The sequence below is a fragment of the Dicentrarchus labrax genome, unplaced genomic scaffold (assembly GCF_905237075.1).
Source record: "Dicentrarchus labrax unplaced genomic scaffold, dlabrax2021, whole genome shotgun sequence".
NCBI lineage: Eukaryota > Metazoa > Chordata > Actinopteri > Moronidae > Dicentrarchus > Dicentrarchus labrax.
In genome coordinates this window covers 33,614,564-33,642,504 of record NW_026136719.1, presented here as the reverse complement: position 1 = coordinate 33,642,504, position 27,941 = coordinate 33,614,564, and the positions used below count along the sequence as shown (strand labels likewise).

The following is a 27,941-nucleotide window of genomic DNA, read 5'->3' as shown; positions in this document are numbered from 1 at the left end:
GTGTAGCCGTTTGTGACTACACCAATGCTAGGAAGCGGCACGACCCCTTGTGTCCAAAAACACACCTGTGGGCCCGTACCATAAGCCTTTATTATAACATTTAGAGCAGGCATGTCCAAAGTCCGCAGCTTTGGTTTTATACTGTGTTATTTATGGCTCGCTAGCTCTGTCAGAATAAATAAATCATAAAACTTTAAAAATGTAATTCCTCCTTTCACCACACTGTGGCAGCATCATTTTAATACTATCTGGATCTGCATCCGTGCCGCGAACCCTTCTCCACTCATTTCTGCCATGGCGACTGCAAAGAAAAAGAGGAAAGTTGACAGTGAAGGCCGCCGCTTTCAGGAGCAGTTGGAATTACAATATTTCTTCACTGAAAATCGAGGCAATTGTGTTTGTCTAATTTGTAAAGAGACTGTTGCCTTGTTTATGGATTTCAACATAAAGAGACACTATGAGACTAAACATGCTACCACATACAACAAGCTAACAGGGAGTGACCGTGCTGAAAGAGTGAAGCAACTCCAAGCTGCTCTGGCATCACAACAGCGATTCTTCACGCGGGCCTGTGGGTCAAAGGAAAATATCACCAAAGCAAGCTACGAAGTGGCCATGTTAATAGCTAAACATGGCAAACCTTTTACTGAAGGTACGTTTATCAAAGACTGTGTCATGAAATTGATGGAGAACATTTCCCCCGAGAAGAAGCAACAATTTATGAATGTTTGCCTGGCACGTAACACTGTGGCACGGAGAATTGAGGACATATCTTCAGATATTCAGAGACAACTGGGGGACAGGGGAGTGGCTTTTGATAATTTCTCATTAGCCTGCGATGAAAGCACCGATGCATCTGACACTGCACAACTACTGATTTTTTTAAGAGGAGTTGACGATAACTGCTTGACCACCAAAGCCTTAAAGGCCAAACCAGAGAAACAGATTTATTCGTTTCTGTTTGTGAAGCTGTTGATGACATGAAACTACGATGGAGTAAAGTTTCTGGGATCACTACCAATGGTGCGCCCGCCATGGCTGGTGAGTGAAGTGGATTGTCCACACTGATCTGCAATAAAGTCAGTGAAGAAGGAGGTAATGCTATTAAACTTCACTGTGTAATTCACCAGCAGGCTCTCTGCGCCAAACATCTCAAATTTGACCATGTTATGAAACCAGTGGCAAAGGCGATCAATTCTATTCGCTCTAAAGCTCTTGACCACCGACAGTTTCAGCAGTTCTTGCTTGACATCCAGGCTGAATACGGAGACGTAATATATCACAACGATGTGAGGTGGCTAAGTCGGGGGTCCGCACTGCAGCGATTTTCTCTCTCAAAGAGGAAATTTGACATTTTTTGGGTGAGAAGGGACAACCAATGGAAGAACTGTCTGATCCTGTATGGCTGGCAAATTGGGCTTTTTTGGTTGACATAACGAAGCATCTTAATGCACTGAATGTTAATCTTCAAGGGAAAGATGCAGTGGTGAGCAAGCTATACGCTCACATCGAGGCCTTTGGAACAAAATTGCAGCTTTTCCAAAGACACTTGTCCCAAACAGAGCCCTGCACCGCGCATTTCCCAGCTTTGAAAGAGGTCATTGACAGTTTCCCACAGGACAACATCGTTGCGCAAATGTAGAGTTATGCAACAGCTCTCGCACCTCTTTCTGTGGAATTTAACGAACGCTTTTGGGATTTTGTAGTTATTGAAAAGGACAAGTTGCTTTTCTCTTCTTCCTTCTCTGTGGACTCTGATGATGCTCTTCCACAGCTGCAGCTTGAGCTCATTGAGCTGCAATGTGACGATGAGTGCCGCAGAAAACACAAGCAGTTTTCTCTTGTTGACTTTTACTGGCAGCTGGACAAAGGCAGGTTTCCAGAAATGCGATTATTTGGTAAGAAAATGCTAAGCTTATTCGGCTCCACATATTTGTGCGAGCAAACATTCTCAGTCATGAACTTAAACAAGAACCGATTGAGGTCAAGACTAAGTGACTCCCACTTACGTGACATTTTACGCATCTCAACTACTGCCCTCAAGCCAGACCTGGCCTCTTTACTGAAAACTAGAACTCAGTATCACCCTTCTCATTAGTGTCAGGAAGTTATCTTTTCCTTGATCAATCTGAAATTGAGTGTTTTGAACGGTAACATCTGTCACTATTAACAGTGAAAAACTAAAAGCACACTTATGCACTTGGACTTCTGGCACTTATTTTATTAAACTCTTGAATACGGTTTGGTTATAACTGTTGATGTTATGTACCTGTAGATGTGACACAAACTATTGCTTTCTGAAAGATCTTGTAAAAGACAAGGGCAAAATTCACTTGTTTTAAACTTTAATGATAACAGACCACTCTGCATTACTTATAACTCCTGTTTAAAATGTTCATGAGGCAAAGATATTAATCAAACTCATTGAAATTCTATACAGTTTGTTTGTTTAATGTTATCTGACTCTCCAGATATGAATGAAAGGCAGAATTGTGTTTTTAGAGTTGTTCATGTCTGCCTAAGTGCCTTAGTGGTTACATTGCCATTTGAAAAATAAAGGTAATTGTGACAATGAAAATTGTTTTATAACAGTATTAAGTGTATTTTCATGTAACCTTTGTGGTTAAAAAAATGTCAGAAGAAACTATTGGCCCCTGGGCATCTTCACTTTATTAAATCTGGCCCTCTTTGCAAAAAGTTTGGACACCCCTGACTCAGAGCATCTCAAGGCATTAAAACTAAATTAGTGAAAAAACAAATGAAACCTGAGAAACTTTCAAGGCAATGGTATGAGTTAACTTTCTTGCATCTCATAGTGTTCCCTTGAAAGTTTCTTCGTTTTTTCACGTTTTTACACTAGTTTAACAGAAGAAATCAGCTGCAGAAGCAAGATCTTCTGGAAAATGGAAAGGTTAAACCTGTTTATGACACCCTTAGAATTTGTAAAGTATTTTCCTGATGGTGAGGTTGTCATATTTGAACACAGTCATCACTCTGAAGAAAATACTGCAGACTTTTGGATGGAGTGATGACTACTTTGTTAGCTGATTAGATACAGTGGTGGCACAAGAAATTAGCAGCAGATCCAAAATCTAATGGAAAACTGACTTTTATTGAATGTAACAAAAGCGGAGGAAACAGCAGAGAGACAGCTCATTTTATACAGTCTGACTACATAAGTAAAAAGCACAAACAATGTAATCAATCTTCCAAAGTTAACATCCGATGTCCATATCTAGAACCTTCCTTGGTTCTCTGGAATATAACAGGAAACCACCTGGTGTTTTTGTCAAATATAATGTCCCTGTTCTTGAGCAATCTCCCATAGGAGACAGAGGGTCTCATTGAGGCTTTTTGTGTTATGTGTCTTGTTTGTAAGTGTGTTTAGTTGTGTGCGGACCCCAGGAAGGGTCGTAGCAGCTAATGGGGATCCAAGAATAAGAATGAAGAATATTCTATAACAATCAAGGCAACTCAAGGTTGCATATATATTGCAGAATATGCTGTTTTGTACATTTCATTAATAAAAAAGCTAATTTGCTTACCTTTCAAAGTGGCCAGTTTTCTTTGTGAAGGCATAGCCCTGTGAGACTTTTCTGAGGCTGTGATATAAATAAAACAGCTTTGGAGTTAAGAATTGTATTTTTCACTTTTTGACTGAAGCTAGCAGTTTTCTCCTGGATTATGGAAGTATTCTATTCTGCTCAGCTAGGCTAAATATATCCTGGACCCAAAAACTCAACCTTATCATCTTACTGTAGTTTTGATGGCATACAATGGCATTTTCAAAAAAAAAATGTCAGTGATTAGTTTTCAATTAACTGAGCTCATATATTAATGTCACACCACTGATGTACCAAGGTATATTTCCTTGCTTCACTCTGTGGCTAGTCATCTCCAGAGTTTGAAGCCTTGTTTACTCTAAGGCTGGAGAGTGTTTGACTCGACTGTTCTCTGCTGAGATGATCCACTAATGTATGAGTAAACAGCTATGACGGGTGAGCAGATGCAGATAGTGTAAGAGAATTGGTGGCATCATTGAGGCATTTCAAATATGTACTGTACACTAGAGTTCAGTTCAATAAGAGAGCAGGATTTGAAGGCAACAAATCAATGCAGCAATATTCTATTCCATGTGGCAGCTTAAATAGAGCGATACAAGTGTGATGTCATCAGTTGGTTTATGGACTACCGTTCTGAAGCCTTGAGTTTGGTATTATGGCCGTCACTATGTTGGTTAATCAGCACTGCCTAGATTGACAATTTGATCTGAGTTTGGTGCGCTGAGCTGGACAGACCCACTGAAAATGACTTGAAAATAGAGATTGAGACCATAAACTTATTAGGAAACGGTTTACTGAGCTAATAAATCAAGTGATCTGGTAGTGCTTTAAGGCTTTGAAGGTTTTGTTCCATTTGCTTGCAGATTGGTATTGCAAGAGCATTTTAGTGGTTCCAGACCTCTGAGATACTGCCCACATTTGTTTAGGGATTCAATTGGGTCTACTGTGATGCCCATTGATGTGTATGGTGTATTTCTGCCAGCTGAAACAACTGACCAATTGGAGCTTTTTAGGTGGGATAAAGAATGGATTTATCCATCTATCTATCTATTAGGGCTGGGCGATATATCGATATAAAAAATATATCGATATATTTTAAAATGTGATATGGAATTAGACCATATCGCATATATCGATATATTTCAAATTTGCGCTGTGACCCTTGCTCCAAGCAAGCTGCTGACCCGGAGCTCTCTGTCACTGAAGAAAAAGGTTTATGTTTTCCTAACTTTTCTTAGATACAGTAATCTGACATTTTGTAGCATAGTGACACACATTTGAGATGCTACACAGTATTACAGGCTTCTAATCCTTAGAATTACACCCGAGCTCAGTCACTAACAGCCTGATTTCTTCCTTGGATTTTCTCTGCTGCACACTAAAAAGCACCAACTCAGAGTCTCCCATTTCCTAGTCCTACATTGAACAGCGTTATTGTCATTGATATTACTGTGCTTCCAGTAAACGCATTCCTAATATTTACCTTGAATAATCAAAAAGGTGCACCTTGAAGGAGCAAAAAGTGATTTGAAAATTGTGTACTCCTTCACAGAAATAGCCAATATAACTGTGCTCTTCAGAATCAGAATCAGAAATACTTTAATAATCCCAGGGGGAAATTACTTTCGTTACATACTCCAGAGCATATAATATATTAAGAATATATATATATATTGACTTACTCTCCAGCTTACACAGCACACAATGTGGTAAAGACTTTGTTTCTACAAACTGAGCTTTTCAAGCAGAGCAGATATGGTAAAAGGACTGCACTTATGTAGCCCCTTTCTAGTCTTCTGGCCATTCAAAGCACTTTACACTTTTCACATTCATCCATTCACACACTGATGGCAGAGGCTGCCATGCAAAGTGCTAACTGCTTATCAGAAATGGAAACTACTGTCTTTCAGGTGTCTGTCACGTAATTGTTGGTTATGGCTTCATTAAGACATGACAGGACTTTTATTGAAAGAAACTCCATTTTTGTGCATTATTTGGCTCCTGGTGCATGCAAGAGGTAGTAATGAGGTTTCTGGTTTCTCATACATTGTCACATCATTTTACTCTGTTCACAGGCTTATTTAAGCTTGTAATAATCTTTTATTCTGACCAATTGGGGGCAGTGCAACAAGCTGTAAACACATTTACTTTATGACTTTATACTTGATATGGCCAATGTGTTGGAAACCATTTGCTTTTTTAAAAGTATTTATTACAGTGCTTTTAGGCCGAATGAATAGTGCCTTTTTAATCTCTTGGTGCATACTTTACTTTATGCAGCTGCAGCCTTTATGTTAATGTTATAGCTCTTAATTCAGACTTGTGCTGTATTGGAGGTGTTATGAAATATTACTAGGTCTGACCTAGTAAGATTGCCAGTGTGAATGTCAAAGTTCAGACAGGAGACCAAGATGTAAAATTGGCATCACACTGACGAGGTACAAGTATGAAATTGGCAAAAGAAAGGAGTAAGACGCAATGAACTTTACAGATGGAGCAAACAGTACACACTACTCGGTCTCTGCTTAAAAGCATTCATGGTTTTGCACTATACACATAACCTGACTACGCAAGATGGTTTGTTACTCAGAACCATCTGGGAAGTCGTAGTTGAAAACTTGTCAGTGTTTATACCCTCCCTGAGTGCCTGAGAAATTAATGAATCTTTTGCAGTCATCATTGGTCTTCAATCTCCTGAGAAAATCATAAAGCCAGTACCGTGAATTGTATCGAGTTGTGAGTCTTACATCTGACTGACTGACTCTTTTGGTGATAGTTCAGTGCTATGACGTCCTTGGATACTTAAATGGAACTAGTTAATGCTATTCATTATACCTGGGCTTTTCCTGGCATGTAAACTCTGCCAGAGAAAGATTCAGCATGTTGTAGCATTTCACTCCCCATACCCTGATCCTGTCCTCTTGATCCCATCTCTTCTCATCCCATTAGATTGCATCCACCTGTTAGAGCACTAATGTGTTTATCTGTAGCAATAATGGCAATGCAACATTATACACAAGATTCTATGTTAAAAAAAGAGCCACAGAGTAGAGGAGAATTCATGGTTGAAAAGATGATGGATTATATCTGTGCAGCTCTTTTCATCAGAATGTTTTCACATGTCTGTACGGAGGTGAGTATCACTTCTCTCTGGTGTTACTCTGCTGCACAGACACTGTCGGCACTCTTTCATGTCTGAATGAGTGAAGGCAGTTTGTGCCTAGGATTAGTTCGTGAGAGCAGTGGGGCCCATCGGAGTGCTTCTCCTGGAGTGGGGTTTACTGTACAGCAAGCCGCCATTGTTAGATCCAGATCCAGCTGGACTCCAGTTGTATGCAACTTTTCAGTGCGGAGAGTGTGAGAACACGTCAGACACGGACAATCTCATGTTGTGTGCTACATGTTTGAAAGGGCAAACATAGACAATGCACGACCTGATTCTCAGGACGTTGTTCAGAGTTCACATGTGAAAAAGTTTTCTTCTTTTACTTTTCAATGAGTCGAGGTGGAACTGTGGCTGTAGCTGCAATTGTTGCCATCATCAGCGTGTTGTTGCTCTACCATGCTGGAAGGCGTTCTCCTTCTTCTGGTGGCATTTAACGGCAGACAGTTACTTGTGACGTATATGATCAGGTCCAGAAGAATTGCATCCCAGGTACCTATGGTACTGTAAAAAAACAAGTACCGTCACATTTTCAGAACTTTTGCATTGAAGTATTGGTTCTCATGATAGTCAGTATTAGTTTGGACAGGCCCTCAGTATTAGGAGATTCCAGTATTGGGAAGCTTTTTGCTCACTGGCAGGAACCCAGGTTGAAAAAAAAAACAAAACTCACAAATGGAGCTAATTTCCTCCTGGCTAGAAAGAGTCTTTAGCTAGGTTTGTTTGGCTAGCACTTGGCCTCTTGAGTTGAACTTAGTTTGAAAGTTTGAATGATGTGCCAGAATAACTCTCAGTTTCTGTACAGACTCTTTTCTGGTGCATCATTAAATGGAGAACCCTCCCAACAATCAGCCCAGACCAACTCAGGTACTTCACCGCAGTAACGGGAGATGGGTGATGGATGTGTGCTCAAACATCAGCTGCTGCCAGCCCTGGCATGCAGCAAGGGCACTGGGCATGGCAGGGATGAAATGGCATCACCCGTTGACAGAGACAACAGCAAGCGAAGGGGGTGCTGGGTTGCTGTGGTACTGTAGGAGGAAGTGTGTCAGTGACGGAATGAGGCCAATCCCTCCTCTAGTGCATGTATATGGATTAATAATACAACAGCTGAAATCCAGCTGAATACAAGGAGAAAATGAATACAATTCCTCGGAGTAAAGGGGAAGAGAGCAGTGGTGTGTAATGCTGTCTGTCCATGTGTATGTGTCACTATGTTTTGTCAGCCTGTCGCTGTAACTCAGCGTGATAAGCCTCAGCAGATCTGCGTTAGGCTGTGTGTGTGTCTGTATGTGTGTGCATGAAACCAGGGGTATTTCAATCAGACTCAGGTGAACCACCTTTTTATTTGCAAAACAGACTTCACTTTTGGAATATGATTGCTCTGTTATGTACACAATGAGCGGTATTCAACTGAAACAAGGCGTAATATAATGTTTTTAAGGCTGTACCAATTGGGAAATTCTGGGCCGATGCCGATACTGATGTTTTCTTTTGGTTGTTGTTATTTATGTGCCCTTTTGTGAAAGGGAAACAAAATCTACAAAGAAAGGTGTCTTGTTGCAGCTCAGTCTATTTCTCTTCTCATCAAAGATGTTAAGGAAAAAAGTTGGGAACCATCGAGTTCAACCACTAGAGCTCAGCAAAAACTTGATTTTTAGGGCATGTTAAAGGACCAGTGTGTGGGACTTAGTGGAATCTAGTGGTGCAGTTGCAGATTGTAACTCCCTTGCTTCACCCTCCCCATCCAAGTGTGAAGGAGAATCTATGGTCAAACGCTAAAGGCCCTATATAGGGCCAGTGTTTGGTTTGTCCGTTTTGGGCTACTGTAGAAACATAGTGATTTAACCTGGTGGACTCCATGGGAGGCAACCCAGCTCATTCTAAGGTAACAAAAACGCAATGATTCCTAAATTCAGGTGATTATACACTAATGAAAACATACCTATGAATATTACACTCCATTTCAGATAGAATCAATAGATCCTCCTAAATGTTACACACTGGACCTTTAAGTTATTGTTTAGCAACACTGCCATTGTAAGTTAAAAATGTTGTCAATGTGATTGCATAATCCTCCAATATTGCCGTTCTTATCTAATGGTCACGTTATTCCTTACGCCAATCGCCAACTGGTGGGGGCAAGTCCTTCACTTTATCACTGTGTGTGTTTACAGTAAGTATGAGCATTTGCATTTGCCTGTACTATCTAGACATTATCATTGGTTTGTGTAGGCTGTAACAAAAGAGAAACATTCATAGCTCACCACAAATCAATCCATAACCCTTTTCTTCTAATTGTTTAATCACATTGTTTAGTTGGTTTTCAAACCCAGGAAGAAACTTAAATGTGCTGCCTGCCACTTTTGTTACAATTGCATCTCATGAGGATTTTTGTCATGCATTCGTGTTGCTTGGGACTGCATACAAGCGTATTGCGACCTAAAATGAAATACCAAGCTGCATCCTGGGCTTAGACGATTGTGATTGGCTTAAAGAAATACAAACATGCCAGCGTTTTTTTCTCCCATACCAGAGTTATAGTGGGTTCAGCCAGATCTTTCTCCAGCCCTGGCACAGCATTAAAACGGAGTGTGGAGATACTGTAAATATTCAAGGAAATGATTTACCGTGTACACTAAATTACTGGCAGCACAGTTGCCAGCAAGTTGCTGTATTTTAGTTTACAATAAACTACTGTAACTGTGATGTGATGCGGTTAATAGTATAGAACAATACTGTATTACTACAACTTTACTGTATATGCACTGTATTTTGTAATTTATTGTATTTCTGCTGTATTTTATTACCTAGTACTGTAATATATCCAGTTGTATTAATATTGATATATTATTTCTAATTATAATGATTACCAATAATTATTATCGATATTATTAATCATATTTCATAAAGTCTGCGGTTACTAATATTGTAATATTACTATACTACAATATATTGTAAAATATTCCCACTTGATAAAAATGAGCCACAATGCAATATAAACTAAGGTATTTTACAGTAGGTATATACAGTATTGTGCTTCGAAATCTACAGCGACATCCAAGAGTGTAGGTCTGGCTGTTGATCTAAAGTGTAAAAAAGACTCTACAAGAGTCTCGAGCCTTGCTAGCAGCTCTGTGAGGCTGTAATGCTCATTGTAAAGAAAAACTGATTATATGGATGAAAGTCCAGACTTCCATCTTCCTTTAAGCAATTGTGTGTAATTGCCATTTGCAATGTTTTAAAAAGCTCTCTCAGTGTGATTCAATAATATCTCCAGTTTGTTTTACTGTGGAGGAGAATGGTAGGAGAGCATGGTTTCAGACGAGGCATGTCCTTTAAATAAGCGGCGTATGTTTCTTAGTGGGTGTTCTTGTCGCCGTTCAAGCAACTACTTTGCATTTAGAAATCCCCAAATGATTGATAGGCACTGAGAGCGTCTGGTATTGCGAGACTAGTATCAGTGCAACACATGATCCAGCCTTTATTTGAGCGCACTGTATTGTCTTTCCATCTCTTTATCCATCGGTCAGCCCCATATCTCTGTCTTTATTTGTGCAGGAGGTGGGCTGTGATCGCCAGCTGGCCAGCGTTGCCAGGGAGGATAACTGCGGCGTCTGTGGTGGCGACGGCTCTACATGCCGGCTGGTACGAGGGCAGGCCCTACCCCACCTTACACCCGAACAATGTAGGTATCAGCTCCGTCCTGTGTCCAATTCACATACATGTCTTCTTTCACTCTGGTTCCACCTCTAAGCCTCATGTTCTCCAAGTTAATCCTCAGTGCTTAACACAGTGGAAATCTGAAATACCCTTACACCCCTTTTCCCACCCACCTTCTGACCTTGTACAAATAGTCCATCCCATGAGCTTTCTAGGTCATTTTAGAGAGTACACCCTCAGCTCAGGCCTAATATCTCTCTGCCAGTTTCATACATGTACACAAAACAAATCACCAGCCTTCCTCAAAGTCAGGCTCTATAGGAGGTACATAACAAAGATATTTGTCTGCTGGGACTTGGGGCTCTCACCTGTCTTGGCAGCCTGTCAGTCCTTGCTGGGTTGGCCACAGGCCTTCGGGAGCCATCTCAGCTTTGGCCTGCTCCTCTCTCATTGCCTCCAGCATTTATTTATCGAGGCTTGGCTATTAAAATGCCATCTGGCTACAGCAACCCACCCACTAGCAGATGGATCTACACCATTCACGCATCTCGCAGGTTTTCATCAAATTTAACACCCAGATTAAATCCATAATTGTGTTTTGGCCAATAGTGGTCCTTTCATGAGATGTTTTCTGTGTTTGCTTGGAGTTATTTAAATCCAAAAAACACTGTGTGTAATGGGAAGAGCCAAGTAGAGGATGTGTGCTTGGAAATTAGTTTTAATCACATTCCATCTGATGGTTCGGCATTGATCATTCATTCGGTCGGTCACAAAGGATTTGATGTAAAAATGCTGACAAAGAGATAAGTATTCATTACTTACTGGAATATTTCTAAATAAACAAACCAACCAATAAATATATAAATACTTGATGTTCACTTTTTCAACATTTTGTTTTGAGTGAAACTCTTCATGTGAAAAGCAGATAAACAGATGCATATGTCTTCATTCCATCTATTTTCAACTTTGCCTGCCTGATAGATGTGGAAACTCCAGCAGCACAAATAACAACTTTACAATATTGGAAATGTGAAAATGCAATTTCCACTTGACAGGAAGTTTGTTTAAATGTTTCCACTGCTCAGCATATTCCCAACCTTTAACAGGTTAATGAAGTACATATTTGCAGCACATATATAGTACTGTATAAATGCATACCAGAGTTATTGGCTCTCGAGCTGGGGCACTGTATTAAATATTTTAAATTAAGTTGCCTTGGCATGGCTCGGGGGGTGGAAATGAATATGGTCGGATTCCCTGAGAAAGACTGGTATTAGAGGTCACAGCCAGTGACTATGTATATATTTCTCTGGGTTTTAATATGTGCAGGATTCTTAGAGAACAGCAGGGTGTATGAAATTCTATTCAAGCATACGGTATGTTATATCAATGGCATAAAACTGAAGTGGCTTTATTAAAGTCATGTAAAACATGGAGACTTGACATGATTAGCATGTCCGGACATTTAGAACTTGTATAAAGAACAACTTTACTGTGAGACCAAGGTATGTTTTGGCTTGTGGCCTTCAGGGGGTTATCTTGACACTTAAAGATATGATATAAAGATATAAAGTTGATAAAGGTTGGTATAGTAAAAGGGGGAAGGTTGAATGACGATTGAATGAAGGTTGTATTAGCAACCCTCAAAAAAGGTGTTTCAGTTATTTTGTCCTCAAAATGTACAAATTCAAAGATCAAGGACTAATAAATTACAAAAAAATGCAAAAAACTTGCCTGCGAATATGTTCATCAAAACTACACAAACACATTAAAATAAAAAATAAAATCCCGGACCTTAACCCCGGACAAGGCAGGACAGGGGGTGGGGGAAAAAACGCAGCAGCTTGCAGAGCTCCCAAGGGCCTCGGAGATCCCACTACAGCACTGAACGGCCCACTGAGTTCATCTTAGCTGCCGGTACCCACGGCTCTAGTCCGTTAAAATGTATTAATACGATAAAAGTCACACAAACAAACTAATTGAGGCAGTGGTAGACCAGCAACTCTAAACAAGGTTTTGTGGGCTTTAAGGACAGCATAAAAGACTTCAGTTCCCTGTTGGTAAATCCCACGTAGCAGGGAGAGAACAATCACCATCCTACATCACTTTTGTCACATTGTCTTTATAGGGTGGCTGTTGCTCAGGAGGTAATCAGAAGGTTGGTGGTTCAATCCCTGGCTCCTCCTGCTGCATGTCGAAGTATCCTAAGCAAGATCCTGGACCCCAAAACGCAAGTAGATTTGTGGGCGGATCTCGGCGCTGTTGCTATTATGCCGGCGGGTTAAATGACTCTTGCGCCCAGCGCAAATCTAAAATGGGTTGGTCTGAAGTAGCTACATTAGTCATAGGTGTGGTTTGGGCGTAACGTGCAATAAACCAATCAGAGCGTCATCTCACATTCCCTTTAAAAGCAGGCGCGCTTGTTCCATGGCGGATTGCTATTATAACGGCGGATTTGCCAGGCGCACGCCAGGAGCGGTTCACAGCCGAGGAGACCGACGTTCTCGTCAGGGCCATAAAATACAGAGAAGTGACATTACTGACATGAAATAAATGAAACACAGCCATACAATAAATCCAAACAATGTAACGCAGCTTCCAGGAAGAAGACCCTGGCCTTGGGAGCAGTGCACACGGGCCGAGCAGTGCGCAAGGGCCAGCTGAGGAGGGAGCAGCGCAAACACTAAGGTGCAGAGGATCCAGACCCACTACACGCCGGAGGACCACCCGTTCCTGCAGCAAACCCGGTTTGACATGCTGGAGCGGGAGCTGTCCGGGATGCGGCAAAGTATTAATGCCCGTCTTGACCGGGTGGCGATGTTGCTGCTGCCTCTCAGGCACATCCCCTCAAGTCTGCGCCCTTAAAATAGCATCTGAATAAGCGCCACTGACTTTAGACTAGGTTTTTCCTGGTCTGTGGCGGAATTGTTTTCTGAAACAGCAAAATAGCCCCAGGCAACGTTTGCGCCGGAACACGCCTCATCTTTTCGCTGAACCGCCCCCCGGAGCGCAAGTTCATTGTCTAATTTAAGGACGTGCATCGGTGGAGGGAAAATTCCAATGTGCGTCAAATGTAAAATAGGAATTATACAAGCGCTAGTGTACAAAGTCAATTGCGCTGAGATAGATAGAGCCCTAAATTGTTAAACTTTTTATTTGTTTTTTAATTTTGCAAACATCAAACTCAGATGTTAAATGGTGCCTAAACAAAAGCACATGTCCAAGAACTTTGTTTAAATGAAATACTGTTTTGGGCGATTGGCAAACTTATGATTGAAATCAATAAGTATCTGATTAAACAAGTAACCAAGCCCAATGTTTACAGGCATTAAATGCAAGCTTTCCGTGACAGTTTTCACTTTCATACTAAGTGCTACAGACTCATTTTAACCTGCCAAAAAAAAGTATTTCTGTTCATTACCCAGCCCAACCAAAGATCTTTACTATCATGTTAAGCACCCCAAGCCTAATAGCGCATTTACCAGTACCATAACCAATGTTGCCTAATGGCTTGTACAAGGCTGCCTTTGTACCACTTGAGTAATGTGGATAGACTGGGGCCCTACACAGTGAAAAGAGTCTCTGTATTGTTGTTGGACAGCTGGTCCTAAGCATCAGGTTTGTCGACGACTGCCAGTTGCACTTAAGTCATGTTTAGTCGTCCAAGTATCCTCCACCCTTGCTCCAGAGTCTGAACAAAGTCCTCAGAAGTGAGAAAATGAAGACGTACTGGAACTTTTGTCGCAGTGGGCTGGTGTAGGCAATTTCACAGCAGCCTGCCTGGAACTTTGGAGAGCCTGTAGATCTAGGAGTAGTAATTCAATTCCAAGCAACCGACTCTGGCTCAAATTAAAAACAACAAACTTCAGGAGCTCTCCAAGAAGTCACAGAGGGTGTGATGACATGTTACTTCCTGCCAGGTCCTTTAGAGGAGCTGGCAGAGGAAGGGCCACTTGACTATAATCAGATAACTAGGCTGTGTGGCTGTTATGCTGGCTGCAGTTCTAGAAGCTCATGGGGTGAAAGCTTGAAGTTTAAGGAAAAATGACAGTTTTAATATTAATATCTACCAGAGATGTTTACAAGTCCAAGTCAAAATCTTGTCACTCCCTGCAAGAAACACTAACAGTCCATCGGCACAGAAAGGATTGGGATTGGGGATTAAGGATAATAACTCGCACAATGAGGGAACTGAGAGCCCATAGGTAGATGGTGGGGTGGAGGTGGGACCTTTAACATGCTATATTGTCATGATCATAGTTTGTCATTTGTGTTTTGATTGGTTGGTTGGTTAAGTTTCTGTCTACATATATGTAATGTAATAATCTAAATGAACTGAAGCTAATGGTTTAAGTAAACCACCATGATTGAAAGAGTGCGTTAGGTATAGTGTTAGGGTGGATGTGACTGCCTCTTAGCCCACAAGCTTTGCTTCATTCTTGTCTGGTGATATGGTTGGTATGGGATGGTTTACCCATATCTTTGCAGAAATACAATCCCCACACAAGGATGGACGAATCAGTTTAACACGACAAATCCATGAATGAATGTGTGTATAAGTGCATTTTGTGTATAAGTGTATTTGAGGCATAGATAATTTTTTTGGCAATACCAGTAAGCTGTTTAATGTTATATGTCTGCTTGAAGCTACAGCGGTATATCTGTAAAATATGCACGGGCAACAAATATAGTTCTGCCAGGTCATATTAAATTTGGAAAACTCACTTGTTGCTGAGCTCCACAAAGAGCAACAAAGGAAATACTACACCCTGCACCAAGTGTTGTTGCAGCTATCCCTTTTTTAATCCCTTTTTTCATGTTTAAAGCTTCCAGCCAAAAGTTTTCTTCTTGCACTGTTCAGCTCTACACAGATCAGCAAGTCACCATTATCTCAACTCAAACAAGGTAACTGGAACTGTCAATCACAACCAAACGTAATTTAGGGAGTAGTAATACTACATACCAACTGTCAGAGCTGTGTGTTTCAGCCAGGTGAAAGGTGTTAAAGTAGTAAAAGTAAAGAAATAGCAGGGGAATGCATTATTAGCATTATTGGTCACATTTCTAAGAGCTGATGGCAAGACCACTAACACTATTAACACCTGTTTAGCTGCAAATTCACGATTTAGACTGTGACATCTGTAACATTAACACTTTTGGCTTTAAATGGATCACTGTCAGACATTGCTGCAGGCTTACCCTGAACCCCAACTACAAAACCCCTAACCCACAATCAAAGCAAACCTTAAAAATGCTAGTGGATGGTAGTCAACACTGTTCATCAAATTGTCTAGTTTTTACTCTCTTAAAGTCTGAGGTGAACGCCAATGGAATCTGTAACATATAAATGCCAAATGAAGGGATATATATAAAATATCAAATTCAGAGTTAGACGGTGACTAGTGTCTAGAGATGACCCAAGTTCTAAAAGCAAGATGCAGTTCCAGGAAGGCAGATTATGATCTCTGACTTTCATGATAGTTGAGATATTTCCTTTACGAATAGCTTTATTGTCATTCTACACAGTGCACATTGAGATTCAGTGTGCAGTACCAAGCTACAAGAAATTGAAACAACTAAACAAGTCTAAGGGTCTACAGAAAACCAGCTAACCCCAGAATGCCAAAATGCTTTCAAAAATAAGGCCTAGATGTCTAGCAGGTCATTTTTACTATGTTTGACATCTTAGTTTAGAATTTAACATAATAACATTTGCAAATCAGCACTAAATGCCAATCAGAGCTGGGGCTGGTTGTAATGTTGTTAGTTTAGCAGGTATGTGGTAATAAACTAAAGAATTAGAGAAATTAAACATTTGACTTGATGATGGCACTGAAAGGTCAAGGAATCAACAAGTTATTACATTATTATTAGACCTCAAAACTTTCAATCTCCGGTTTCACAAGAAGTAAAGTCAGGGGATCAGTAACTTCAGTATGATACATCATGTGGGAATCATGAATGTCTGTGCACAATTTTGTGCCAATCCAATCCAAAAGTCATTAGGATTCATCCTCTGGGTACCATGGATACCTGTACCAAGTTTTCTCAGAATTCCATCCAAAAGTTGTTTCACTAAAAAACTCAAAACTCAACCTCATGGTGACAGCAGAGGAACCATGTTCCTGTGGGAACCATGGAATTATTTACAAAATGACATGGCAGTATATCCAATGGTTGTTGAGATACTTCAGTCTGGACCAAAGTGGAGGCTCAACCTACCAAAATTGCCCTGGAGGCATGCAAGGGCACTGGCTAAAAATAAAGACACTTTCATATTATGTTGCTACAGAGATCTTATTTTCTTAACTAAAGAGTTCTTTCTTGCATCTGGATTTCGTGACACCTACCTTGACAGGTTTTAGCAGGCTTTTGTTGATACCATATACTAGGGTTCACTTTACTTGGTATAGTCTGAATACAGTCTGTATGTTTATGAGACCGGTTGGCACTGTGAAGTGGCCTGAAAGGTGACACCCATTTTAGGCCAACGAGTGTCAGTCTCCTCTGTCCAGAGAGACTCTGTCAGACTCATTTCTACATTTTGCATTCAGTTGTAAAGTTTCAGTATACCTTGCCCTCAGCTTTAATGTTCCCAAAGTGGACAGCTGATACATAAATCAATTACGATCATTTGGCTTACCAGGTTAGTGAGTTTATTTACCATTACAGACACAGAGTATCACCTTTGTTCCTCCACATCCATTATTCATGACTCTACTATTTATCAGTCATTGCATTTGGAAAATGAATCAGCTACAGTATTCCCCATAGCCCCTGTTTACGGGTCCAGCAGACTCATGTAAAATGAGCTCATAACTGTTTATCTGTATTTCATTTCCCTTATTTATTTTGAAGGTCAGTTTTTTAATACTTGGCTTAACATTTAATTCCCATTTTAGAGTACAGAAAAAAAGGCAAATGGCTGCAGCTGAATTTATTTCATTGCTCCCATAAATTTAGGACATTGCAGATGCAGCATAATTATGTTGGGGGGCAAAACCCTGTGGCTGGCAGCCAGAGCAGCTTAATTGTTTGAGCTCAGCGCTCGTTTGTTGCCAGAAGGAAAAGTTACTCTCATAAAATGTGGAAAAATAGAATTAACACTCCGTTTGTCTATAAAGGTCTCGCCTCGTTATTACACCTCCCTGCTTAACCACAGGGGGAGAAACACTTCTAGTGTGAAAAGTCAGGAAGTGTTTTTGCAGGCTCAAAAACAGAAATCCTTTCCACAGCAGTAAATACTTTCAATAGTTTAGCTCTGTGCTGTTTGTGTACGCTGTAAGCATGACCTTAAGAGAGTCTCATGATTGAGGAGTTAACAAGGCTCACTGACGTTTAACAGCACACATGTGGATGTTATTTAGGTCTTCAGAGTTGAGATCAGTGCTGTGCCGTTGTAAAACAGGCAGATTTAGGGATGGCAGTGACTGTGATGTGGTGGTCTACTTCAGTCAGTGCTCTCAAAACAGTGAGAGGCCTTTTGATTGGGATACAGTTCCTTCAGATGTTTTTTGTGGATGAAAGAGAGAAGCTCTAATGCAGTCATGTCATCAGAAGGCAAGCTCGGCAACTTGCTAATTTCTGCAGCCAGTTCCTTTCCATCAATGTCACCTCCATCTCCAGTGCTTAATGTGCTGCAGAGCTTGTCAGACTGGTTGCTCAATTCCACAGCATCCAGTTTTTTGAAATTGAGCAGCACTCCAAATTTGGCTCTCACCTCACCCAGTGTTTCAAACCTATCCTTTAAGGATCCAATGGTTGTGTCAACAACCACATTAAAGAATGCAGTTTCTAGCCTCTTCATGGCATCCTCAATAGGCTCGTCTGGGGATTCACAAAGTGTTTTTTTGTGCTTCTCAGTCTCTTCTCTTTCAGCACAGCCTCCACATTCATTTCCTCACACATGTCTTTAGCAGAGGCCTGAGCTGCAGCAAAGCCATATTCTCTATAACTAGTCAGTGATGTTTTCGCCTTTATAAGGAGGTCAATTGCCACGTCAAGCTGCATTGTGGCATTCTGCAGGAGCTTGCTAACATGGGTCACTTGGTTTAGAATGTCATACCATACCACTGTGCAAATGAGGAAGCAGTATTACCAAACTTTGGGCTTCAACTTTTGTCAGAGGATCTGTCACTTTGTCCCTGACCTCCAACAATGCCTCCCTTATGTTAGAGACCTGGTACCGCACGGCTTCTATGCTGTTGACACGGCTCTCCCACATTGTGTCACTCCAAGACTTCAGTGTAATAGTCACATGTTCTTTTAGGATTGCCCATCTTTGTGGGGCTGCTGAGAAAAGGGTGTACAGTTTCTGCACATTACCAAAGTAGCTGATGGCATCTGTGGATGCTTTTTCTGCATCAGCCACCACCAAGTTTAATGAATGTGCCCCACATGGGACATAAAGTGCATGAGGATTTTTCTCAAGCAGCCTTGCTTGAACTCCTCTGTTCCTCCCCTTCATGTTGGCATCAAATGGAATATTCAGCTCCGTAAGCCTGTTCAAAATCAAAGATGACAGACCAAGACCTGTTGTTTCAGTTGGATGATACAGATTAAACGGGTCAGGACATCTCTTCAGCGCCTCTTCTCAGCCTCTAAAAGTGTCCTTTCAGCTTGGTCTATGCTCTTTCCTGTTTGAAGACGTATTTCAAAATCTTTTCAGGTTGCCATGTGTGTTGTATGCTCTGGACTGCTTTCGTGACTTTTCAGAAGAATGCCTATGTTTGTCCAGTTTGATACTCCCTCTGTCATTAATTTGTATTCCTTCTTTGAGAATAACTTGCAGCAAAAAAGCAGTAAAGGGCATCTTTTTTTTTTTTTGAGTAGCAAAGCCAGGTCCTCTTGATCTTTTCTCCATTCACTAAAAGTAATGATGATGAAAGCTTCTACCATCTTCTCTTCTGGGAAATGTGAAGTCTGGGCTGACCTGAAATGGCCCTCTACCCACTAAGTCTGTCCTGAATGAATCTGAGAGAACTGACGGCCAGGCAGCTGGATCAATTGGTTGACCAAAAACTGGCAGTTGTGCTTCCAGGTCTGTATGAGATGATGGTCCTGCTGCTTGCTGGTCAGAAGCAGTTGCTGATGGTCCTGCTGCTTGCTGGTCAGAAGCTGATGAAGGTCCCCCTGGCTCTCCTTGAACTGGACCTCCGAAGTATTTCAAAATTTCTCCAAAGACAAAGCTCCTTGGGTTACCAAGCAATCGCAAGCAAATATTCATATAACTGCAGCTGTGTTGAACTATATGCAAACAATTCTGAATCTGTTTTTATATTAAACATTACAATATACAGTGTCCCTGTTTAAGCATCTACCAGTTTACCTCCACATTATACTAGTTAATTAATAAAAATGAAGGCAAATGAGTGATGAGCACTATATGATATGAAGGGAATATTCAATTCAATTTTTCAATTCAATTTTATTTGTATAGCGCCAATTCATAACAGAAGTTATCTCAGGACACTTTTCAAATAGAGCAGGTCTAGACCGAACTCTTAATATGTTTGCATATATCTTGCAGTGCATTACAAAGTGGACAACTAGCAGTCCTATGCAGTACAGGACACTTTAAATATACAGGTTTGTTCAAATTAGTAAACTACATTGTCACAATATATATTCTAATAAATATATATATATTGGCAAGGGGAATTGAACTAAGTCAGCAGATTTGTCCAGTAACCAAACCACAGTAAATAAAAATACAATAGAGCAAAGAATTGGATTATATTTCATAGCACAGTGATCATTTAAAATTCATAGTGCTATATGAATAATCCACTGCTATACTACTACTACTACTAAAAATAACAATAATCAGTCTGATAATAATTGGTTTTATTTATAAAATAGTAGCACAGGTTTATGCTTGAGACACATTTATTTGAGCCTTTTTGTAAAGCAAACTCTGGATAAAGCTGACTTTATTTACATACAAACAAACAATCATAGCCCGTTAGCTGAGGTAGCTCACATTTATCTGAGGCTAGCTGAGCTAGCCAGCATGACAAAAGTAGCAAACTAACTTGTTCAGAAGTTGGCATTATGTGTCCCCCTCCACCCCACATCAAATGCCTTACCTTTATCCTGTGATCGTTTTTCTTCATCGATTTTCTTCTTTTTGCGTTTCTCTGCACCAGACGCATAAGTACATTTCGATGACATTGTAATTAGTGTCTACCTTTATTTTCATCACTTCAGTGGAAGGTTGGCGGCTGTCAATCATCCCATCAGACCTGTCGGCAGACGTCACTTACCACGTGATTACCCAACGAACACTTACATGCTTTGCAAATAAATGCATAATGAATGCATGCAATAAATGCAAATAAAGACAGGTACTTTTAATTCTCCAAAATATAATAAAATGTGAGGCTGAACTTGCAGTTTGGGGGCCCCCTGGTGGCTGTGGGGCCCTATGCAGCCGCATAGTCCGCAAATAGCAAGAAAAGGCTCTGCCTTAACATAATCATCTATGTGTTTTTATTACCTTAGAATGAGACATTTTATCTACATAAGCTGTGGGCCGCCTTCCATGGAATCCGTCACATTGAACCAACATGTTTCTACAGTAGCCCAGAAGGGACAAACTCTGGTTCTGGATAGGGCCGTTTGCATTTTTTCCCACGTTTTGCAGCCACTGCAGTTTCTACTTCGTGCTTGGAAGGGCAGGGTGAAACAAGGAAATTGTGATTTTTGTCTATGGAGTCTGGTGTGTGATAGCGATACGCATTACAACTGTTTCTGTTTGAACAAAAGGTCTATCTCTGCAGGGATCCTATCCATAATGTTGTCACACAGAATAACAATCTGAGCCTTAGCTTATGTTGCGGCCACTGTAGCCCTTTTCATTAATATTTTTGCATCTAACTGAGTGAATTAAGGGTTTATTTCAACCAAACCAGCGTTGGTGATTGTTAAAAAGTTTTTGGTCTGAGATGATGATGCCCTAGTGTGACATCCAGTGGCAAGTTGATTGTTTTATAGTATATATCCTTTGAAGATGCAAAAACAATTTAATGTGGGCACTGCGTAACAACCTGAAAACTAGGCCTTTTTGGCTTTTCTAGGCACTTTCAAGTATAAACAAGTGACCATTAACACAAAATGTCTTCCAATTAATTTTAGCGCATTCCATTCTGCTCCTGCCAAGGATACACCTTAGACTACAGTGTAGTTGACATGCATTTCTCAGAAAACTATATGTCTTAGCTACTGTGACTACGTAGGTTCCATATGAGGGCATGAAGAATGTGATAGGTCAGTTTGGCCTGCTTGTGTTTTCCCCTACAAGTTTGTGATGCCAGCGGTTGTGATTGTTGAGATTGAAGACGACATTAGGCGAGTTGATAAAAGTCCCAGTTATCTTCTCTTTTTCAGAAACACATGTAGAAAAGTCATCTCCACTGCAAACCTTTGTTCAATTTGATCACTGCTTTTTATCGCAGTGAACGAAATAAAAGGAAATATGACGGCACAGGATAATGTCATATTCAGTAATGAAACGAGGCAGATGTCAGAATGTAAATGAAATAATGTCAACTCACTGACTGTGGGCAATGTAAATAAAGCACATTAGGGCCTCATCATGTATGGTACAGTACATCTCAAGTGTTGTGGTGGTGAAATCAGCAAGTGAAATCCAAAGTTTAACTCTAAATTAAAACTGATGGGAGATTAATAGGACAGTAAATATAGCTTAAACTGTTTTGTAGAATTGACATTGCATGTAGGAATGTGTGAAATTGGCTTTTAAATGATGTTTAAGACTACTATTTGGTGCTAAGTCAAAGCTAATAAGACAAGCTATGAATTGTCAACCTTAATTAGATGAGGGGATGAATGGGGGCTGCACCAAAAGGAAAATATGTACACTGTACCTTTAACTGTGAAATAATTACATCTAAATTTCAAAGGCAGCTGCACTGGCCCACATTTTGTGATAGCACTTACATCGATACTACTAAACAAATTCATGAGCAGTGTAATGAGCATCAGGGTGAGATCAAACTGCTTGCCTGGCACCATTTGGAGGATCAGAATATCACTGAATTTTTATGCCAGTAGATTTCCCCAAAGAAGGAAGGAGCCTTTTCTTTCCAGAGGAAACTCAGTTAGTGCTGGACATATGGCAATGCATTAATTACAATTATTTAGATGATGTTGAGAGTCTTGGTTGGGATTGTAACCCTTAAGCCACAGTGGAGCCCCAAAAAATAACAGCAAATCGGGGGCGCACGGTAGCTCACGTGGTAGAGCGTGCATCCCATGTAGGGAGTGAGTGAGTCCTTACCACAGTGGCCTGGGTATGATTCCAACCTGCTGCCCTTTCCTGGCTGTCTTCACCTGACCTATCAAATAAAAAGCATTAAAGACAAAAAAAAATAAAATAAAAATAAAATATATAAAATAACAGCAAATCTGAATCATATCCATGTCAATGTCCAAAAATCAAAACAGGCCTGCATTTAAGTCAAGCAGTTCATTTAGATTAAATTGTTGTGGTCTGACTGCTGTTTATTTTGCACAACATCAGATTACACAATGACTGAGCTGGCTAATGTTTAGGGTGACCAGAGTCTTGAATCACAAGCTTGCCCTGTTTGTCCTGAAAATGAACCATTATAATTAATATATAATACTGAATGAATGAGCTAAAATTATTTTACTTGAGACCTGAAGGCAAAAATGCTGAGGCGAGCTGACTTGGTGACACAGTTATATTGAAAAATGCTGCACTGAATGTATTGAGCACTTTGGAGCGCTGCCGACTTGAATGACATGAATAATTAAGAACATACTGTAATGCAGAGCAACAAGCCGCTCTAAATGACTCTAAATTTAATGAGAGACCCTTTCATTATATAATCAATTAGTCTACATGAATTATAGATACAGATCAATAGTTCTTTTTACTCTCTGAATCTGTGAAAATATTCAGATCAAATCACTGGGCTTTTCATTTTTGTAAAATATCCTAGTACATAGTAGAATAGCATTCCCCAAGGGGAAATTTGTCGTATTATTCTTATTTGTCTATTGGTATGTTTTCACTTGTCAATTGCACTCTATGTCATAAAGGCTAGGTTGGTGTCATTCAAGTTTTAAACCGGATGATGGAGCGTTCAAAGACATGCAAAGGTCCAGTGTGTAGTATTTAGTGCAGTGGTTCTCAACCTTTTTTGGTCCGGTGCCCCCTATCTATTATTCAGGTCCCTAATCGCCCCATATCAAAACAAAATGGAGGCTAATTGTCTTTGCTTAATATTAACGTTGATTATTATTCTGTTTATTATGATGATGAAAAAAATCACATGAACATAAATTATATTTGAGTGTTATGAAAATGCATAGGTGAAAAATTTGTCATTGATATCATTATCAGAAACAGTTTGTAATTTGACAGCCAGAGGTCAAGCCGGCTGATGGTGTTGCTATGACTCAGGTCTGGTGGCAGGTGTCTGTTTTAGAAAACTTAGAAAATTGTTTATGTTAATTATGACCGTATAGTTTGTGTAATTACGTTTTGGCAACACTGTAATGTGTGCAGTAATGCCAATAAAGCCACTTAAATTGAATAGTGTTATAATGTGTGTCTGGATATAGATGGTAAGTTGCTTTCACAGGAAAGAGAGGGTCCATTTTAATGAGTTGACACCTTAAACGCCATGTTGGTGAAAATGTATAATTGATATTCTGGTGTTCCGTTCCCATGAAAGCACCGTGGAAACAATACAATGTCTTGTTTATGGGCAGTGGTGTAAACTGGCAGGTTTATCAGGTCTTGTTGTGAATCTTCGGTGTAAACTCATCTTAAACAAAATGCCCCCCAAGAGCTCCTCAACTTTCCAAAATATTGCTTCAAGAGCCCCCGACATTCTCTGAACACCCTCTGGGCCCCTGTTAAGAAACACTAATTTGTTGTACCTTGCGGTGTAGTTGCAGGTTGCAACTCACTCTTTTCATCCTCACCTTCCAAGCAAGCATGAGGAAGAAACTACAATGACTGCTACAGATGGTGACCCGCTTCCTCTGTAGATAAAAACAGCTCATTCTAAGTTAACAAAAACAGAACGATTCAAATTTTTAGGTGATTATACAGTAATTAAAACATAGCTATGAATATTACACCGATCAGCCATAACATTGTGTGCACCTGGGCCCCCTGGTGGTCAGAATGTTCTGCAGCCCCATACCAACAAACTGCTCTGCACTGTGTGTTCTGACACCTTTCTATCAGAACCAGCATTAACTGTTTCTGCAGTTTGAGCTCCAGTAGCTCGTCTGTTGGATCGGACCACACGGGCCAGCCTTCACTCCCCACGTGCATCAATGAGCCTTGGTTGCCCATGACCCTGTCTCTGGTTCACCACTTTTCCTTCCTTGGAGAACTTTTGATAGGTACTGACCTCTGCAGACCAGGAACACCCCACGAGAGCTGCAGGTTTAGAGATGCTCTGACCCAGTCGTCTAGCCATCACAATGTGGCCCTTGTCAAAGTCACTCAAATCCTCACGCTGCCCATTTTTTTTCACTTGCTGCCTGATATATCCAATCCACAATGTTATGGCTGATTGGTGTATATTCCATTTCCTGCAATAGATCCTCTTAAATTTTACACACTGGACCTTTAACTCCTCAAGGGCTATATGCAAAGTGGATTAAAATATTTTATTTTTCCCCAAAATGACTTGTGTTTTACAGTTTTCCTTTTCTCACCATCTAATTTTGCACAATTCATGCTCTGACAAGATTTAAGGAATCAACAAAGTGGCACGACTGCATTACTCACTTGATGTTTGTTCAATTGTCAGTTATGATAAGAGCAAATTATTGCATTGTGAGGGACATCAATTTGCCAGCTACGAGCCCTAAACAGCAATAAATCCAAATGCAAATGTAGAATTTTGTTGAAGTGCAGATATTGCATTAATGTGCTGAGAATAAGAGATTGCGACAAGTGATTGCCGTAATTTCTTACAGCAGCTAAACATACAACAAGTAAATAAATCACCTAGATGTGATTCAGTGACTTCCTTTAGGCTGAGAGTATTGCCTTGATGCATAACAAAGTGTCTGTGACCTGTATAGAGTATGTTGGTTGGTTTGATGAAATGGGGGTAAATTTAGGGATTTCAGGGTACCGGTTTAGATGGATGGATGGATGGATGGATGGATGGATGGATGGATGGATAGATAGATAGATAGATAGATAGATAGATAGATAGATAGATAGATAGATAGATAGATAGATAGATAGATAGATAGATAGATAGATAGATAGATAGATAGATAGATAGATAGATAGATAGTTTTTGACCTCTAGTCGCAGTAAAGAGCTATATTTTATGGTTTCAAGCTAATCATCTGAGTGGTGGTAACACACCAAGATATGATGCAATGTGTCAAAAAAGGAAGGAATGAAGGAGACTTCTAGCAGGTAAAACAATGCAAACAATAAAAACGGCACCAGGGATGGAGCACCATTCTTCCAAAATTCTGAAAATGACCTCTTTTGGTGTTTTGATGATGTAGGTGGATCAGTCTTCTCCTTCAATTTGACAGCCCACTGTACTGTACTGCACTGTTATGTACTGTACTGCACTGTTATGTACTGCACTGCACTGTTATGTTCTGTACTGTGCTGTACTGTACTGCACTGTGCTGTACTGTACTGCGCTGTTATGTACTGCACTGTGCTGTTATGTACTGCACTGCGCTGTTATGTACTGCACTGTGCTGTACTGTACTGCACTGTGCTGTAATGTACTGCACTGTGCTGTACTGTATGTTCCAATAAAATCTTTTCCTAAAACTTTGTGTCTGCCTGCAGCTCTAAAGACAGTGCTGGAGGTGCCGGTGGGGAGCCGCTTTCTCAGACTCAATGCCAAAGGACCTGCTACTATAGGTGAGTGGCTACAGTTCAGACCATATTGTGTGAATAGAGAATCTTATCCTGCTGTATGTTTAAAGCCCTGTGTTTACTTACCTTTAACATCACAAACAAAAAGTCATTCTGCAGTTTATTTTCCATCAGCTCAATGTCTGATTCAGTGCATGTTTGTAGTGTGGAAGCTGTCAATGGAACTGAAAAAGCAGACCTAGATCATTTGAAGAAGAGGGCCTCCTTTCACTTCCAGGTGGCTGTAGCTCAGTTGGTAGAGTGGCGCACACATAATTTGGGTTGGTTGTGGCTTTCTTCACAATTAGACTTTATCCAAAATGAGCTGAACAGACCCTAAGAGAGCGAGAAACCATTTCAAGCAGCAGTACGATGCTCTACACTGCAAAAACAGCTCTACTCGGAACAAGCAAAATATTCCTAAATATAATCAAATTCTCTTGTATTGAGCACTCAAAATCTGCCAATGGGGTAATCTAATTATGCTTGGCTAGAATTCTTAAAACTAGCACACCTAGCCACTGAAAGACAAAAAGTGATGCTTATTACAAGCAATGAAAACTCACTTATTAAAAGAAGTATTTTGGTCAGTTAATTTTATTTATAATTATAATCATAATGATAATAATAATAATAATAAAATCAAATCAAACAGCATAATAAAAATAAGCAACTTAAATGAAGGCACCAGAAGCATTCTTATATGCATTCTTAACAATGAAAAACTGAACAACTGCTTCATTCATGACACTGGAACAAGACTACTTTCTCTTAAATTGAGAGGTTTTAGAAGAAGGGGTATATTTAACAATCATGTCATGCTAGCATGTCAGAACGGGAGCAAAATAAAATTGAGCCTTAATTAGGCTACATTTTGGTAATGGAAAACTGGCTATTTTCAAAGGGGTCCCTTGACCTCTGACCTCAAGATATCTGAATCAAAATGAGTTTTCGTTGTACGCACAAGTCCCCCTTAGCAGACATGCCCACTTTATACTAATCCCATGCAGTTTTTTGCATGTAGTATAAATGTGTTATTAGGGCTGCTCGATTATGGGAAAAATCATAATCACGATTATTTGGGTCAAAATTGAAATCACAATTATTCCAACGATTATTTTTTTAAACTTCAGAAACATGCTGCATTTATTGGACATTTGTCAAAAACACTTTGCAAGGAAGTCCTCAGTTACACTTTCCTTTCCCCATAAACATTTGTAAGTCTCCTTTTTACATTGACAGTCATAGTGCACTCTTGCAATCTCTACAAAAAGTTAAATCAAATAAAATAACACACAAAAGATAAGCCATAGAAAAACAATTTGTGTTCTCAAATTTTACTGCACTGCCAAAAGATTTGAAATTACACAGCTCAACGTCCTGATATCAAACATCTGGAAACATTAAAACGGTAAATATATTTGTTTGTGTCGCAGCGAAGTGTCAGTTCTGTTTCATACGTAAAACATTTGCTGGCGTGACGGTGGGGGGGCGTGACTGCAAAAAAAATCCTCGAGGAAACACTGATTACCTGTTACTGTTACGCATTACCTGTTCAACGAAAACAACGTGACTGACTCATGTGCAGTGCATGCTGTGGGGGAGGGACAGTAATACGCATGCACGAAATACGCAGCCAGAA

The 27,941-nt window shown here is 40.2% G+C and overlaps 1 protein-coding gene across 4 annotated transcripts in view; it reads left to right on the top strand.

The window, feature by feature from the left end:
* The window catches only part of adamtsl3 (ADAMTS-like 3), a 246,885-nt gene that overhangs the window by 128,220 nt on the left and 90,724 nt on the right, over positions 1-27,941 (top strand). For all 4 annotated transcript variants that reach the window (XM_051379968.1, XM_051379967.1, XM_051379969.1 and 1 more), the window contains exons 7-8: positions 10,288-10,414; positions 26,231-26,305. In XM_051379968.1, coding sequence (XP_051235928.1) covers positions 10,288-10,414; positions 26,231-26,305 — 202 coding nt within the window. The remainder of the gene's footprint in view (positions 1-10,287; positions 10,415-26,230; positions 26,306-27,941) is intronic.